General features: G+C 35.4%; 4 protein-coding genes across 4 annotated transcripts; 3 read left to right on the forward strand and 1 right to left on the reverse strand.

Annotated features, from left to right (window-relative positions):
- Positions 1–1,736: 1,736 nt before the first annotated feature.
- LOC122578416 (ribulose-phosphate 3-epimerase, chloroplastic-like) lies at positions 1,737–5,816 on the forward strand. The gene is made up of 10 exons (XM_043750372.1): positions 1,737–1,966; positions 3,166–3,280; positions 3,363–3,503; positions 3,592–3,705; positions 3,852–3,930; positions 4,043–4,152; positions 4,915–4,971; positions 5,081–5,150; positions 5,236–5,345; positions 5,574–5,816. Exons 1-9 carry the CDS (start codon positions 1,866–1,868, stop codon positions 5,283–5,285), a joined length of 837 nt encoding a protein of 278 aa, XP_043606307.1. The 5' UTR covers positions 1,737–1,865; the 3' UTR covers positions 5,286–5,345; positions 5,574–5,816.
- A 563-nt stretch (positions 5,817–6,379) lies between these two features.
- LOC122579870 (pentatricopeptide repeat-containing protein At5g61400) lies at positions 6,380–8,849 on the reverse strand. The gene has a single exon (XM_043752131.1). It carries the CDS (start codon positions 8,769–8,771, stop codon positions 6,774–6,776), a length of 1,998 nt encoding a protein of 665 aa, XP_043608066.1. The 5' UTR covers positions 8,772–8,849; the 3' UTR covers positions 6,380–6,773.
- Positions 8,850–9,943: 1,094 nt separating this feature from the next.
- LOC122580270 (pentatricopeptide repeat-containing protein At1g05750, chloroplastic-like) lies at positions 9,944–12,045 on the forward strand. Its single transcript, XM_043752547.1, has one exon. It carries the CDS (start codon positions 10,019–10,021, stop codon positions 11,717–11,719), a length of 1,701 nt encoding a protein of 566 aa, XP_043608482.1. The 5' UTR covers positions 9,944–10,018; the 3' UTR covers positions 11,720–12,045.
- A 917-nt stretch (positions 12,046–12,962) lies between these two features.
- Positions 12,963–16,401, forward strand: LOC122578924 (protein NEN1-like). Its single transcript, XM_043750975.1, has 6 exons — positions 12,963–13,363; positions 13,454–13,611; positions 13,750–13,796; positions 14,676–14,739; positions 15,016–15,710; positions 15,974–16,401. Exons 1-6 carry the CDS (start codon positions 13,078–13,080, stop codon positions 16,221–16,223), a joined length of 1,500 nt encoding a protein of 499 aa, XP_043606910.1. The 5' UTR covers positions 12,963–13,077; the 3' UTR covers positions 16,224–16,401.
- The last annotated feature ends 478 nt before the right edge of the window (positions 16,402–16,879 follow it).

The following is a 16,879-nucleotide window of genomic DNA, read 5'->3' on the forward strand; positions in this document are numbered from 1 at the left end:
TAGTTATGCTCTTCGATTTTATCCATGATTTTGCAAATTTTTATGAGTCTTAAAGTATTTTCTTTTCGTGACAACTGCCGAGTAAAATGATTAACAAAGGTGAGTGTATAAGATATTTTTTTATCTGACATAGGAATCAGGAATGTAATGTAAATGCTGAATTAGTCAACTATTCGTTTGACAAATTTCTGATTATCTATCAGATTGTCAACCAAATGGGATAAATTTCTGAATGAAACGTTTTCTACTACAACATGTATATAGTTGTTGGAATTTTTTTTAGAAAAAACTTTTGTTTTTTATTTTATTAAAAATTTATGGGTTTTCTTTTTAAAGAACAGTTTTAAAGATTTGAGTATGAAAAAGAACCAGTTTTGAAGATTTGAGTCAACCATGTATACATATTAAGAGTTTGTTGGTAATACACATGAATTAAAAACGTTCAATGGCCAACCATGTACAAAAGGAAAAATACATTAGTCATCAGAGACTAAACTTGTCGTTGTGAATCCATATGAGCTTCATTAACCGACTATAATCGGTAAACCGATCAACTATGGGTCAACCGTGTACAAAAAAAAAGTTTATGGGTAAACCTCATCAATAAAAAAGTATAATGGGCAACCGTGTACAAATGAGAAAATACGTTGATCTTCCTGTAATTAATCCCAATATTAAAATGTTGGATGACACCAATCCATATTTTATCTTCATGGGTCTAGTAAAATAGACCCTTAGACTATGTCTTATATATCTTTTTATAACTTCACTCTATATATGCAGTCGTAATTCATCAAAACATTAAGGTTATATTTATTAAGATGAATATCTTAACGTTGCAAGGTCGTTAGCTTGAAAGGTAAAATTCATCTACGGAACTAAGCGGTTATAAACATTTACCCCTCTTATCTTATTGTTTTATTTTATAGGTTATTGTTTTGCATCGACAAAATTGGTCTCGAAAAGTATCTAAACCCTGATATTAATCCTATCTCAGATGAACCAAAACTAGTACGAGACCATATTTTCAATATTTTTTGGCCGGGATTGAAAATAGCCGTAATGTTGACGTACATGTGTGGTAAAGTAACCATACATATCCGCATAGTAATACCTCGATAAAATAGAAATAAAATAAAATAACAAAACATAACAATATGGATTAATACTAGCTAGATAACAATATAATACATACCTAACTATCAAGTGAGACATATACATGGATTAATATTCTGATGACTTGTGAATTGATAATGTCTAGTCATTTTTTGTTTTAAATATGAATTATGGAGACAAAATCAAGTCTGTTTGTCCGTCACTGATTCTAATCATTATAAGGCATAGTAATTAAGTAAATAGCCCCAATGCTGTTTTTTATAGGCTTTAGGTTAATATATCATCTTTAACTGTATATGGGGTGATAAAAATCAAAAGAGAATAAAACCTTCAGCCTTATTATAGACATAATGATCGAGTCTTCGAGAGGCAAATTATTTAAATACTTAATTCAAAGACGATTGGTTAATCATTTTTATGGCCATCTTTAATTTAATTCGAATTTTAGAGATTTTTTTATAAGAAAAGGAAATAAGACTCCTGATGATCTGAATAGTTGATCTTGTTCATATAAAATGGAGACAGCCGTCTTTTTACAGCAACGGAGGGCCAATGAGAGAGTGGGGTCCCAAACCCCATTTCCCTTAACCACCCATTTAACCACCCATTTCGGATAATCCGTCAACAAATTTTCAAAATTGTTAACACTCATACCCACCAAAGGTTTCACCTTTTTTAACTTACACAACCACCAACTGTTTGATAAAAAGCCTCAACCAATATTTCATTTATTTTTTTCCAAAGTAAAAATGGCAAGTGCCTTTTTGGGTTCATCAACTTTAATCCAATCACAGGCTAACGGGTTTTCCAATCTGGCTTTTGCTCAGCCTAATTTCCTCACTTGCCCAAGGTTCGGTTTCCTTTTTGTAAAGTCTTGATTTTTATTAAGTTTTTGGGAATATTATATCAAAAATCGAGATGGGTGTAGTGTAATTTTATTCAATTTGATGTATTTTAGTGTAATTTGGATTAAAAATTTGATCTTGACCATGTTGTGGAAGGAGATTTTGTATATGAGACAAGTAAAGATTACCTGCATTTTGTGCAATACTTTATGTCAATTTTGTGCCAAGCCCATAGTTTTAGAGTTGCCCATTTGGAGAGGAAATTGGAATATAAGAGCCTCCCGTATGGCTGCTTGGCACTTGGCGTCATCTGACCTCGTGTACAACGTTGTTCAGTGACCATATCGGTCAGTTAGGGGTGCCATTTGTTCCGCGTCGTAGTTCGGCATTGTATATATTGTTTTCCCCTCTCCTTTCACACTTAAAGCATTAGAATATACTCGTGTCCCTGGATGAATGGTTGTCCTGGATCATCTAACCTGATATATGACCAACCTGATATATTAGCCCGATAAACAAAATATTTTATCAGTGAAGGCCCGATATTCGATATATCACCAATATATCGCCTGAGATGGCCGATATGACAACAGTGCCTGGATGATAACAAAGCTAAAAGTGGCGGAGCAGGGAAAGTGATGTGGCCTCTTAGTTCGAGGCTACCATACCGGATTTAACATATTGCTCTTTTCCCTGGCTAAAGTCTTTTATGCATTGAGAGAAGACTGGAATAGTGCCCGTGCAATGCGGTGGCCATGGATAGTTTTAGAAGAATTTTTTTCTAAAAATAGAGCCCACGGTGGCTGGCTGCTGAGGTTGGCAGTTGGTGCCGATGGTGGGTGTGAGAGTGGGTGATGCTGCGTCACTATTTTATTGGGTTGGGAAAATGGATTATGCCTCAAAACTTATTCGATTGGGGAAAGGGGTGATGTGACACATATGTGGTGGTATCACTTAATCTACAAATGGCAAGGGGTTATGGCTTTATATGATACGTTAGTATATATTTTACTGGTTTTATATTGGGAGTTATATGTGAAGTTAGCTTTTTTTTGTTGGTTAAAATGTTCATTGATTAACCTTTGAATGCAAACTGTTTCATTTGATTGTTTGACATGGCCATTGAAATCCTTAGGTTGGTGCTATTTTAAGTGCATCTAAATTTCTTATATATTAGTTTTAATATCCAACTTTATGAATCCAGGAGAGCTATTAAAATCGTTGCGAAGGCTGGTTCTCGGGTCGATAGGTTCTCAAAGAGTGATGTAATAGTTTCTCCATCGATTCTCTCTGCAAATTTCTCTAAGTTGGGAGAGCAGGTATTTTTCTTCTAGATTTTGTTCTTTATTGTTTAAGTACTAAAAAGAAGTATATCTTATAAATTTGTTTTTGTAAACATAGGTGAAGGCCGTTGAATTGGCAGGTTGTGATTGGATTCATGTTGATGTAATGGATGGTCGATTTGTACCAAATATTACAATTGGACCCCTCGTGGTGGATGCTTTGCGCCCAGTCACGGACCTCCCGTTGGATGTGCATTTGGTATCCTTTTGAATATAGCTGTGCTTAAATATATATCATGCTAAATGACATCTATAATAAGTAATAACATTGATTTTTGAAGTGACAGATGATTGTGGAACCTGAACAACGAGTGCCTGACTTTATAAAAGCTGGAGCTGACATAGTTAGTGTCCATTGTGAGCAATCTTCCACCATCCATTTACACCGAACTCTTAATCAAGTAAGATCTTATACCTTTTCTTGAAATTTGCTTCATTGATTATGACAAGAGAACATGATGTATTTGTTTCTTTTATCTACAATTCCGAGTTTAGTTTTTTTACTTATCGGTTACTAACCACTCTTTACTGATCCCTTTTTATCCAGATCAAGAGTCTTGGAGCAAAAGCTGGAGTCGTCTTAAATCCTGGGACACCATTAACAACAATAGAATATGTCCTCGATGGTAAGTTTGGTTTTCCTCTATTTAGTATGTTTGCTCATATGAAGTTAAGTTTCAAACAATATTTCTTTAATCTGTAATAGCTTTAATTTTTTTTATATTATTTTTTGAACAGTGGTTGATCTGGTTTTGATTATGTCCGTAAATCCTGGATTTGGTGGGCAAAGCTTTATTGAAAGCCAAGTTAAGAAGATATCCGACTTACGGAAAATGTGTGTCGAAAAGGTATTGCATTCTCCATTTTACGTTTGAAACTTTCCATTTGATTTGTGGTTACCTAAAACACCATGAATATGGAGTGATTTTGGCCCTATAGTTCATCATAACCAATAAAGGAGTTAAAGGCTGGTGTAGACTGTAGAGAGAGCAAGTTTTAAAGTTGTATAACATTCATGTTTAATTGTTTATGGAGGTGACATTTTTGACCCATTAGTGGATAAATGGATCAATTTGTTTTTTTTTTAACAAGTAAAATGGATAAACATGAAATTTTAGCTGAAATGAAAAAGGGTTGAGAGTCATGCAAGGTGTACAACACATAAAACTTCCTAACCCGATTTATTTAAAAATCAATATCATTGTAACAAACTGACAAAAATTTAGTAAATATTATATAAGTTTGTTACTCATGAAATTTGAGAAAACAGAAGAAAAAACAGGGTTTGTGGGTCAGCCTGAACTGTTACCCAACCGCCCATTTTGCCACTCTACCTTTTACATGTGATCATTTAGCGCTTTCATTCAAGAATCCTAAAGGTTTATTTTGGGTTTTTAAAACAGCTTGTCCTCAGGCTATATGTCTTAGCTTTTGCTAAAGCTCATATGAGCTTGTTGTTTCCATGGGCATTTGACCTTTTTGGGTCTATTGCCTTCAGGATTACAATTTTTTTATTTTGTCTTTTAAGCTCATATTAATAGAACATGGGTCCATTTTGTTTGCCCTTTCAGATTCTAACATTCGCTATGACATTGTATGTCATTTTGCAGGGCGTGAACCCATGGATTGAGGTAGATGGTGGCGTTACGCCCGTCAATGCATATAAGGTATATCCCTTGGAATCTGCACCAATATTTCTTTCTTGTTAGTATTAAACTTGTAAAATGAGAGAATAGTACGAACTTAGGCTTTGCTTATCTCTTCATTTGGTGGCAGGTTATTGAGGCTGGGGCTAATGCGTTGGTTGCCGGTTCTGCGGTCTTTGGAGCAAAAGATTATGCTGAAGGTAGGGGACTCCCACTCATTTGTAACTGAAAACTTAAATCATGCATTCTGAGTTTCTATGCAATTGTATGCTCTTTGTTATACAGCGATAAAAGGTATTAAAGCAAGCACTAGACCGGTGGCAGCTCATTCATAAAAATTTTCAACGTAGGTTGGATTTATTCAAGTAGGATGTGTTTCCAACACCAGATACAATGTAAGTCCCCCTTTTTTTAGGGGAAATGATCCATGATGTTAATTTGGTATTGTAATTTGCTTATTTTGATGATGTGTTATACACACCACTTCTGAGATGCCAAGTTAAGGATACAAGTAGTCTGATTTATATATGGTTAAGTTAATGTTTGGACCTATAGTCATGCACACAACATTTAGGATGTGGTGATATACATGTTCTTATGGTTTACAAATGTCTCTATCCCAGGCAACATGCAGGATTTCCATTGCAAATACAAGATTCTCCACATGTGACATATACCGCATACAAAGGGCATGAATGGAGTCCATTAAAAAGCGATACAAGGTGTTTATGTTACATATGTTGCATAAACAAGTGTAAAAAGTTTATTTTATTTTTGTACTTTTGTGTAGATCCCTTGTTTGACAAACATGGCTGTTATACCAAGAATTCTAAAAGTTATAGTTGAATCCCAAAATATTTTGAGCATATTAGGGCAAAAGAAAAAGTGGCAAATCTTCAGTTATGACTATTTCATTTTTGTTTGTATGATGAAAGTTGTAACAAGTTTTTATGATGATATAAGTTTAAGATTTCTGTTTTAGCATGTTTTGTTAACATTTTTAGGAAAGATGTGTATTGGTATGTTTGGAGTAAAGCAGCTGAAGTTGGAGGTAAACCCCTTTGCATTTATTTAACCCTGCTTGCACTACATTGCCCCTTGATTTGTAGGGGCTTTCATGAGTTTCTCGGGATTTCTTAAGAATGGGTGGTACACTGAATATTGCTTAAATGATATATATGTCCATTGCTCATTGAATTAGGTCAAGGGGAATATTTTATAATTGCAGTATTTTGGTAACTCATTTGGTACCAAATGCAAACATTTAAAATCAAAACTGATCTCAAATTCAATTGTTTGTAAAGGTGCAAACAAGCTCCTTTCATATGGTATGACATTATATTACAGTGACATGCAAATAAACAGCCTACATTCTACAAAAATGTGTCCATGCTAACAACCTATTTGAATACTTTATTATGCAATATGATTTAATCAATTCCACAAAGCACACGGGGGATGAACTTTATACTATCACAGTGAAAGCGTATCAAGGATCTGCATAAAATTTGCTCTTCCACAATGCCACTTATCTTCGGAAGGCAAAATGGATGGGTGGGGGACTGGGGGTCAGATTGGGCAACAGACACAATGCCAAATGAATATCATAGAAGTGCTGTAGTGCATCTATAGTGGGTCCTTTGTCACTCTTGTATGGAAGCAAGTTCTGAGCACACTTGACTCCACCCTAAGATCATCTTTTTAAAACTTTGAAAAACCATGACAAGAAACCCTTTTTTGCCCAGATTGTATGATATAAGATTAACAATGATGTTCCGCTGCGTAATAGCTATACCTCCAACTTAATATGTTGCCAAGCACGACTACAAAGTTGAGTGTTCAGCTAAAGATTCTGGCCCAGATTCCGAATTGTCAAAACCTGAATATAAGAAGTCATCAGAACACCTAAATGCTGATTTATAGTCTCCAACCTCTCGATATCCCCTAGCAAAAACACTATAAATAAGATCATTTGGGATCAAGCCCATCTTAAGCATGTCTGCATGTAACATCATAACATCGTGCATATGCTTTGATTTAAAATGCCACTGTGTAATGACAGCATAAAGCTCCACATCTGGCTTGAAACCATCACTTCTCATATCTGAAAAAAACTTGCTGGCTTTGAAAACTTGCCCATCATTGCAAAGTCCATGAATTAATGACGTGTAAAGAACATTATTTGGGGAACAATAGTCACTATCCAAGAAAATCTTAATAGCGTCATTAGCTAGACCATCTTTGCATAGTCCATCAATCAAACAACTAAGAGTGAAAACATTAGGAGCCAGACCCGCTCCAATCATTTCCTTGTATAGCCGTAAGGCTGTTTTCGTGTTACAATCTTTAAAATGCCCATCAATCAAGGCTGTATAAGCAACAACATCAGGCACAAGACCTTTGATCCCCATTTCCGTGTACAAACCCATTGCAGCTTCGATGTTCTTTACCTTACAGTACCCGTCAATTAATGTAGAATACGTAATGATATTAAGCTCCACACCTTTATCCACCATTTGACCACAAAATTCAAGAGCTTTTTCCATGTTTCCAATTTTGGAGTATCCGTTGATTAATGCATTGTACACTGCTGAATTTGCAACAACTCCTGTCTCATTCATTTTCTTAAACAACTCATCCGCTTCTTCCAATCTACCCATATTGCAATGACCATGTATAAGTATACAGTAGGTGTAAACATCATTGGCAATACTCAACAATTCCATCTCTGATAACAAACCAAGTGCTGCAGAAAGATTGCCTTCCTTGCAGTACCCATCAATCAAACAATTAAACACATACGAATTAGGAACCTCACCAAATTTCGTCATCTGACCCAAAAAACTTTGGGCAGCTAACGTGCCACCCACCTTTCGAAAGGTATCAATTAGGATACCAAAAGTGACATAATTCGGAACCAACCCATCAACCAACATCTCTTTATAAAACTCGAGTGCTTCATCAACATTAGCCATTTTACAATAACCATCCAACAAAGCATTATAAGTATACAAATCCGGATCCACACCGGCTTTAATCATTTTCCCAAACAAACTTTTCCCTTCCAAGATCCTACCTTCACAACAAAAGCCACGTATCAAACTCGTGTAAACCACAACACTTGGTCTCAAATCACTCTCAACCATTTCATCAAACAACTTAAATCCTTTCTCAAGGTCCCCTTCACGACAACACCCATCAATCAAAATCCCATACGTAACAACACTCGACAACATCTCACGACCCTTAACGTACCCATAAACCTCCCACATCGTACTAACTCTACCCAATTTCAAAAACCCATCTAAAACCCTGTTACAAACATGAACATCAGGCAAACATTCCATCTTTTTAACCACCCAAAATGCCTCATCGACAAAACCCAACTCGCATAAACCCATCACCAACACTCCAAACACCTTACTTTTCGGTCTAACAAACTCGGGTTGGTTAAGGGCATGAAAAAGCAATGAACTTGATCTGTTTGGTGAGCATGATTTATGTAAAGTTTCAATGAGGCCTTTTATCAAACACCTTGCCTTCAAGTATAATCTTTGATTAGTTAAGAAATGGATAGTTGCAGAATGTAGTTTAAGATTCTTTGTGGGGTCTTCTTCTTTGTTGTTGTTGTAATGAATTGATTTGTAGTAAATTTGAAGGGCTTCTGTTGCTGATTTTGAATTCAAGATTTTGTTTGACATATATGATGTGGGAATTGAAGACATTGGTTTTGAGAAATGAGGGTTTAGGGTTTTAGTGTATGGAAACTTGGTGGAAATTTTCATCATTTTCATTTGAACTTTTCCATGAACAATACTCATTTGTTGCTAATTCTTGAATGGAAGTGTCAATCCAAAGTTTGTAGAGTATAACTATAAAACATTGAAGAAAAGTAATACATGTTCAATAGATCTTTTTTTTTTTTTTTAAATGTTTGTTGACTTATATGCTCATTATTAAGTTGTTAAACTTTGTGTACGTTTAAACTTTGTATACATAGTTATTTTTTTTAATTTTTTTTTAAAATCACGGATAGATCACGTTGTAGAAGTGAAATAAGGATTTTCGGAAAAAAACGATTTAAAAATCAAGTTTGAATCTTGACATTAGATATTATTTTATGTTTGTTTGACTTCTCAGACGATTAAAAAGAACCTCGTCAAAAATATATAAATGTAAATTAAAATAAAAAAGATTTTTTGTGCAAGTCTAAAGAGTAAAGACAACAAGCCATTTTTTTTAACACAAATGTAAATATATTATTAAATTTTTATGCTAGTGATTAGTTTCAACTATTTATTTGACGGGTAAATTGGGGAAAATCTTGTCTATCGAATTAAAATCAATGGTCAAGATTTAATAATGACATTGATTTTCATCCAATGATCAAGATTGTTGTAACGTGACCCTTCAAGTTAGAAACAACTTGTGGGGATCTTTATCCTTATTTGACCATCTTCATATTAGTAACAAAAAGTCTTGTTTTTTCTTTTTTAGAATAGCATAAATTTTTTTTTAACAAAAGTAACTAGTAAAAAAAGTTTTGTTTTTTTTAAGCGGAGTTTTAACTTTAAATCAAGGTAAAAGTACATAGAATGAAGGACTGTTTTACTCAAAATTATTAAGGAAATGATTGATATGCCTAAAATATATGCTTAAAGATATGCCTAAAGATATGTCCAATTCATTATATGTTTGACACATGTATTATGTGTTTTCTCTCTTAACTTTTACCATACATTATGTAGATGTGTCATGATTTCATGATGATCATGTCCTTAGATATACTTTTAATTTACGAAATCTTAAAAGAACAAAGATTTTTTTGTTACAAAATCACTTGACAATCATCTGATAAAAATGAAAAATGAAAAAAGTCGCATAAAGATAACACAAATGCTACTCATGTACACAATTTGAAAATTCACCCAACATATAAGTCGATAGAAACATACAAATCAAAGGATTCATCAAAACCATAATAAACCTTAAACCCTTCAAAATTATGTCAGTAGATAGATGTTAGATATAGGAGTTGAACTGTTGAATTCCTGTATGTATATGTTGTATGTATATGTATATGTTAGTTGAACACGCTTTTCCCTCCAAAACCATAATAAAACAACCATCAAGATTTCTCCAACAACACATCTTTAATTTATTACAAAACCCAAACCAAAACCCCATTTCAAAAACAACCCAAATCCACACCCAAATCATCATCAACAATCTGACAAATAAAAACTTCATCATTGTCAAACTCCTTCAATCTTATATATCTATAGGCCATTTCCAACTAGCCCACAAAACTTTCAATCAAATCCAAAACCCAAGTACAACTTCCTGGAATCAAATCATCAGAGGGTATGCTGGGTCGGGTTCGTTTCGGGATGCACTCCAACTGTTTGATGAAATGCTGCAAAGAGGAACTATCCCTGATGAGTATAGTTATTGTTATGTGATTAGTGCGTGTGCTCGTGGGAAGGTGTTGCGGTTTGGGGAGACTGTTCATGGAAGGGTTTTGGTTAGTGGGTTTTGTGGAAATGTGTTTCTGGGAACGAATTTGGTGAATTTTTATGCGGGGTTTGGGAAAGGGGAGGATTTGCGTAAGGTGTTTGATGGGATGAGTGTGAGGAACGTGGTGACGTTGAATACGTTGCTTGGTGGTTATGTTAAGTGTTGTGATATTGATGGGGCGAAAAGAGTTTTTAAGGAGATGCCGGAGAGGAATGTTATTTCTTGGACGACTTTGGTTTCTGGATGTGTGGATAGTGGGGAATGTAAGGAAGCGTTGTGTTTGTTTCGTGAAATGTTGAGGGAATGTATGGAGTTGGACCACGTGACTTTGGTGGCTGCGTTGTCTGCTTGTGCGGAGATTGGTGATTTGAAGATGGGGAGGTGGATACATTCTTATATTGACAGGAGTTGGGATATTAAGAAGAAAGAATGCAGCGTTCGTTTGAATAATGCACTCTTGCATATGTATGCAGGTTGTGGTGTTATTGATGACGCGTACGAGATATTTAAGCGAATGTCTGTGAAAAGTACTGTCTCCTGGACGAGTATGATTTTGGGTTTTGCAAAACAAGGTCGTGGCAGAGACGCCTTAAGTGTGTTCCAAAGAATGGAACAAGAACAGGAACGTGCAGAAGATGATAGCTCAAAACCTGATTTCGTAACCATGCTAGCTGTCTTGTATGCTTGTAGCCATTCTGGTTTGGTAGAAGAGGGACGACATATCTTCAGTACCATGTATAAGATTTGGGGGATTGAGCCCCAAATCGAGCATTATGGTTGCATGGTTGATCTTTTGAGTCGTGCTGGGCTATTAGATGAAGCACTTAAGCTTGTTGAGGCTATGCCAATGAAGCCAAACGATGCAATCTGGGGTGCTTTACTTGGTGGTTGTAGAATCTACAAGGATGTAAATCTTGCTTCCCAAATTGCTAAAAAGTTGGCTAATTTACATATTGTCGATGATAAAGCTTCTGCCTATTTAGTACTATTGTCAAACGTGTATGCTAGTGTGAAGAGGTGGAAAGACGTTGAGAATGTAAGAGAAAAGATGGTCCAGTTGGCACTTAAAAAGCCTGCCGGAAGAAGTTGGGTACAAATAGGTGAATTGGTCCATGAGTTCTTGGCAGGGGATAGGACTCATAAGCTTGCACCTTTGATATATGACACGCTTCTTTTACTGACAGTTGAAGCAGGGTTTAATGGATACAAGCCTGATGTTTATGAGGCGCCTCAACCTTTTGTCACTCATTAGACAAACATTGATTCATCAATTTGACCTAGAGTTGCTAGATTAATTTTTTAGGTGATTCTGCATACGCGTGTCAAAGATTTATATTATCTATGATTGAGATTTAACTGATCATATAAGAGTACATGTGTTTTGAAGTGTATTAGCATATTTTACTTTGAAGTTATGTACATCGGCTTGTTGGGTAAAATGATGAAAACCATGTTCATGAACTATGGGAAAATATTAGACCTGGAAAGATATGAAAGATGGTGTTTTCTTGTGGTTATGGTTTATGTGAATACTTTTTTGGAGAAAGGATGCATTCCCAACATGAATAGATAAAGTATATTTCCATGTTGTATTTTACTTCATGCTTAGGGTAACTTTGTGAAGTCTTCTCCCAAATGGATTTCTTCTTGCCTTCTTAATTTTAGTTTTCCTACTTCTTTTTCATATATATATCTTTTATATTTTGAACGCATATACCATACTTCTATTACATAAATGTTCATCAAAAATTTGATAATGTTGTCGACAATAAAAACTTCAATCCTCAACATATATAAACTAAAAGTATATTTTGGTTCATTATATACATTAATACTCGTACATATTATCATGTGTCTTTTAACTATGTGGAAAATTCTCGACACCTCACAAATATTTTTTGCCTAAACAGGTTCTTGTTATGAACGACCTTATTAACCCAACTGATTTAGATGCTAAGTTCTTATAATAGATGAGTGGATCGTTAATCCATATCCATCAATTCATATAGCTAAAAGAGAGTAAATCAAAGTGACTTGGTTAGGCGTCTTGTTTAGTCGGAACAATTAAGTTTGAAATCTTCACGCCTAAACGTCTTGGGATGATTAGAGAAACGATTAGAAATGATTATACAATGCCAAAGTTAGGTTGCGGGTTACGTACATTTAAGTTGACTTGTCATTTCCAAATAACTTTGAATGAATATGAAAAAACCCAGTTTTGTTCATGTTTAATCAAAGACTTGCTAAAAGGGTCACATTCTAGTCTAATTACACCAACCCGAACCTAAAAGATATTACAACTATATTTAGTTGACCTTCAAATATAGGCCAAAATTGCTTAACTTTCAACAATTGATCATGATCAAGAATTAAGCAATTGGTTGATGATAAAAACACCATTTTCTTATTCAAGGGTATAAAAGTAACACCACACGTTTCTTCTTCACATAACTTCTCTCCAAAGCTATCTTCTTTTCTTTATATATAAAACAAAACCCCAAACACCCCAAAAATACACGCCAAAAACACACACACAACCAATTTCGCGCCCTGAAAAAAACCACATCCTATTTCGACCCAAGTTCCTAACTTTCAGACACCCTTTTGAAAATGGGTTCAAACCCACAAGATGATAGACCAGAGATAGCTTTCTTTGACTTAGAAACAACTGTCCCGACCCGACCCGGACAAGGGTTTGCAATCTTGGAATTCGGGTCAATTCTAGTTTGCCCGAGAAAGCTTGTTGAGCTTGAAAGCTATGAAAGTTTGGTCAAACCACATGATCTTTCACTCATTTCTACATTATCTGTTCGGGCTAATGGTATTACAGCAGACGCTGTCGTTTCAGCTCCATCTTTTGCTGACATTGCAGATAAGGTTTATGATATCTTACATGGTAATCATTAAGGTTTAATGTTTTTTTTTTTTTTTTTTTTTGAATTACTGGGTTGTGATGAATTTAGGGTGTTTTTTATATTGTTTGTAGGAAGGATATGGGCTGGTCATAATATAATTCGGTTTGATTGTGTACGTTTAAGAGAGGCATTTGCGAATATTAATCGGGCTCCGCCCGAGCCGAAAGGGACCATTGATTCATTAGCTTTGTTGACACAAAGGTTTGGAAGGAGAGCTGGTGATATGAAGGTATAATTTGCATTTTTGTTATATGTATTGTGATATAAATGTATTGATACAATTTGTTTGGCTTTAGGTACTCTTATTATACAGTATCATTCAATGATCAATGTTGTTATGCTGATTATAGTTTTTATCTTTGTTTAGATGGCTAGTTTGGCATCTTATTTTGGGCTCGGAAAGCAATCACACCGGTAAGCGTGAATTATAAATCAAAAATATGTGTTTAATCCAAGAAAAGTATTCTTGTCATATAAAGCTAGTGTAGGAATGATTATGGCGCGATACACTTTTTAACACCTTGAATCACCTTGCTACACCAAAATATATTGATGCGTGATGGTCTTAAAACAGTGCACGAGACACGTGTCAGCACCAAAGTCCTTTCTACATTTTCATTATGTTGCATTACTTTCTTTATGGTCAGGTCCACTTGTGAGTTGTGATATTGGTTATGTTGTTGGGTCATGGGTGGGGAAGAGAGTTATAATTTGAGGGTAAAAGCATAATTGCTCTGCTTTATTTATATGTACATTCTTAGAGATGTCGATTTCTGGTCATTTACTTATATTCCTGTCGATTTAGGTTATTCTTTATCTTTAGTAGGTTCAGATGGCTAAACCAAATAGGTATAAAGGAAAACGTTGAATAGGTTATACCTTTAACTTATCTTCCATGTTGTATTTTTATGCATTTGACCTGCTGCATTGCATGTTTTTGTAATCAACTAAAAGAAACAAGTTGTTATAAAAAATACTAAATTTTTTTGGGCAACAAATGGCTTGGTCCACCAAAACAAAAAGTACCCTTTTGGCTCAAACATGTTTTGAGCAGTTACCCAACCTGGCAACCCGCCCGTTTTGACTAATCTATGCCAAATTACTTTTCCTTTAGGGTAAGGTTCATTTGGCTTTGTTTGTTCTAATAAATTTGGATATTCAAAAGGGATCACATCATTTGCATGTCATTATATATGTATATATGATCGATTCTCGTTTCTTTGGGCTAGATGACATGAGGAAACATTAGTATTGCCATCCGGGTCTGACTGACTGACTTTCTATTATTTTCAGGAGTTTGGACGATGTTCGAATGAATCTTGAAGTTCTGAAGTATTGCGCAACTGTTCTTTTCTTGGTAAATCTCTTGTTTTCGTCTATTAAGTTACATTGTCACCTTCTTTTGAGACGGTTTTGTACTTATGATAATCAATATGCAAATGTTCAAATATTTAAAATCTGGAGACTATTCAATTATTTATATGTTCTTTCTCCAATTTCTGTAATTTTTGACAACTTGGTTTTTAATAGAAGAAGGATTTGGAACGAAAAAATAATACTATATTCTGTTTCCCCCTGTCAGAGCTTCATTTCTATAAACAGGCTGTAAAATGACCAATCTACCTTCATGTAGGAATCTAGCCTTCCAGATATATTTACTGAAAACAGTTGGGTTTCTCCAAACGCTACCACCAGAAACCGCAGTAATGCAAAAGGTGCTCTAGATGGAACGGGCACTAGCCCACCCTCATCTAGTAGAAATGCTGAGAATCAGAATTCTCCTCCACAACATCCAATTTTTTCACTGGTGGCTTCTGGTGCGGGAGAACAACTTCCAGAACAAGTTGAGTCGGGTCATGCTCAATCTGACCCTTTTAACATGGCTCCGCTTGTAGATAATATAGTAAACGAGCCTATTCCATCAAATGAAGCCATGGATGAAGAGTCATCCACGGCTACTGTATCCACTGCCACAAGTGAAAGTACCGAATATCTTGATCCAGATGAAGTCTACATACCTTCTGTCATTGTAGCTGCTGTCCCCTTTTTCCGTGGACTCCAAAAAATACAATTACTTCACAGAGACACCCCATTGCAGATCAGATGTAACGCCCTGAAAGTACGGTTTGGAATAAGCTCGAGATTTGCCGATCATGCTGGAAGGCCAAGACTAAGTTTTGTTGTTGATGCATCTCCAAAACTTTGTGGTGTTCTTGATGCATGTGATAATATTGCTAAGAGGTATGTGGATTCTGATACAAGCTCTGAGTGGAGACCTGTCGTGAGCAGAAAGCCCGGGTTCTACAACTCACCCACCGTTAGATTGCAGTAAGTCTCTTTATATCAGTTGCACATAGCCTCTCTGGGGCATGATAGGGTAGAGTGGGGTGGTTTAGGTTACAGATCAAAATGATCTAACTTTTTTGTATGGCTAAATGTGTCATTCCTGCTTGACAAGAAGCACCTTTTGTCCAAATTTTCTCTTTGTATAAATGTCTAGTTTCAAATATGATTTCAAAGATTATAGTATATTTCAGTAATGGGTTGAAAATTATCAATTGTAAATGCTGAATATTATCTATATTTCGCAGATTACCCACTGTAGCTGAAGGTGACGGTGCTAAATGGATCACAGAGATATACCAGAAAGAGTCACTGTCGACATCCCCATCGCGATCCATTCAACGTGTTGTGTTCAGTAGGTATGATGTGGGAGATCTTGAAGCTTTGATCTGTCCAGGTTCCTTTGTGGATGCTTACTTCTCTTTAGATCCATATGACTATCAACAGAATGCTGGAATCCGACTAGTGGCCAAGAAACTGATTGTTGATTCTAACTGAAGGGTTTTGGTGTATACCTCACTCTAATAGCTGACTGATTAGAAAACAAACTTTATCTGGTGCTTTGTAAAGATGGCTAGTTTCTTTCGTTGTTTATGCTTTATGTAGTAGAAGAACAACTAATACTAGTTTTTTTAAATTAATCGATGCAAACTGTAATTGTTTATTGTCTTTGTAATTTCGTAGTTAACAAATGTGACCAGTACGAGTCAATGGAATGGCTCCCTGATCTCCCACTGAATTGAATTGGGTCCAAGAATCTAAGAAATAGTAAGAAATCTTGAGCCCATAGTGACTAGGGTGAATATCTCGTATTGGAATAGCAGAGGCCGCGGGCTCATGCCATCAGTCCAATACTGGAATGAATGTACCAAGTTTAAATCATGCATGCTGTGTGCTGGCAAACTTGGGGCTTGTTGCGTGACTATCGTCTAGTGGTTAGTGATGGTCTAGGTTAGGCACGATAGAACCTATTGGGAGTGTGTTTATGTACTGGTGGTTCATGATCTTTATCTAGGTAAAAAGGTCGAGATATCGGACAACTGGACAGGATAAAATAGTTATATATATTCCATAAATTCTTGATGGACTTTTAATATAAAATATTACAGTAGTTGTATTTAGTATTTAAAAAAAAATATAATAACTATGATTCC

The sequence above is a fragment of the Erigeron canadensis genome, chromosome 8 (assembly GCF_010389155.1).
Source record: "Erigeron canadensis isolate Cc75 chromosome 8, C_canadensis_v1, whole genome shotgun sequence".
Classification (NCBI taxonomy): domain Eukaryota; kingdom Viridiplantae; phylum Streptophyta; class Magnoliopsida; order Asterales; family Asteraceae; genus Erigeron; species Erigeron canadensis.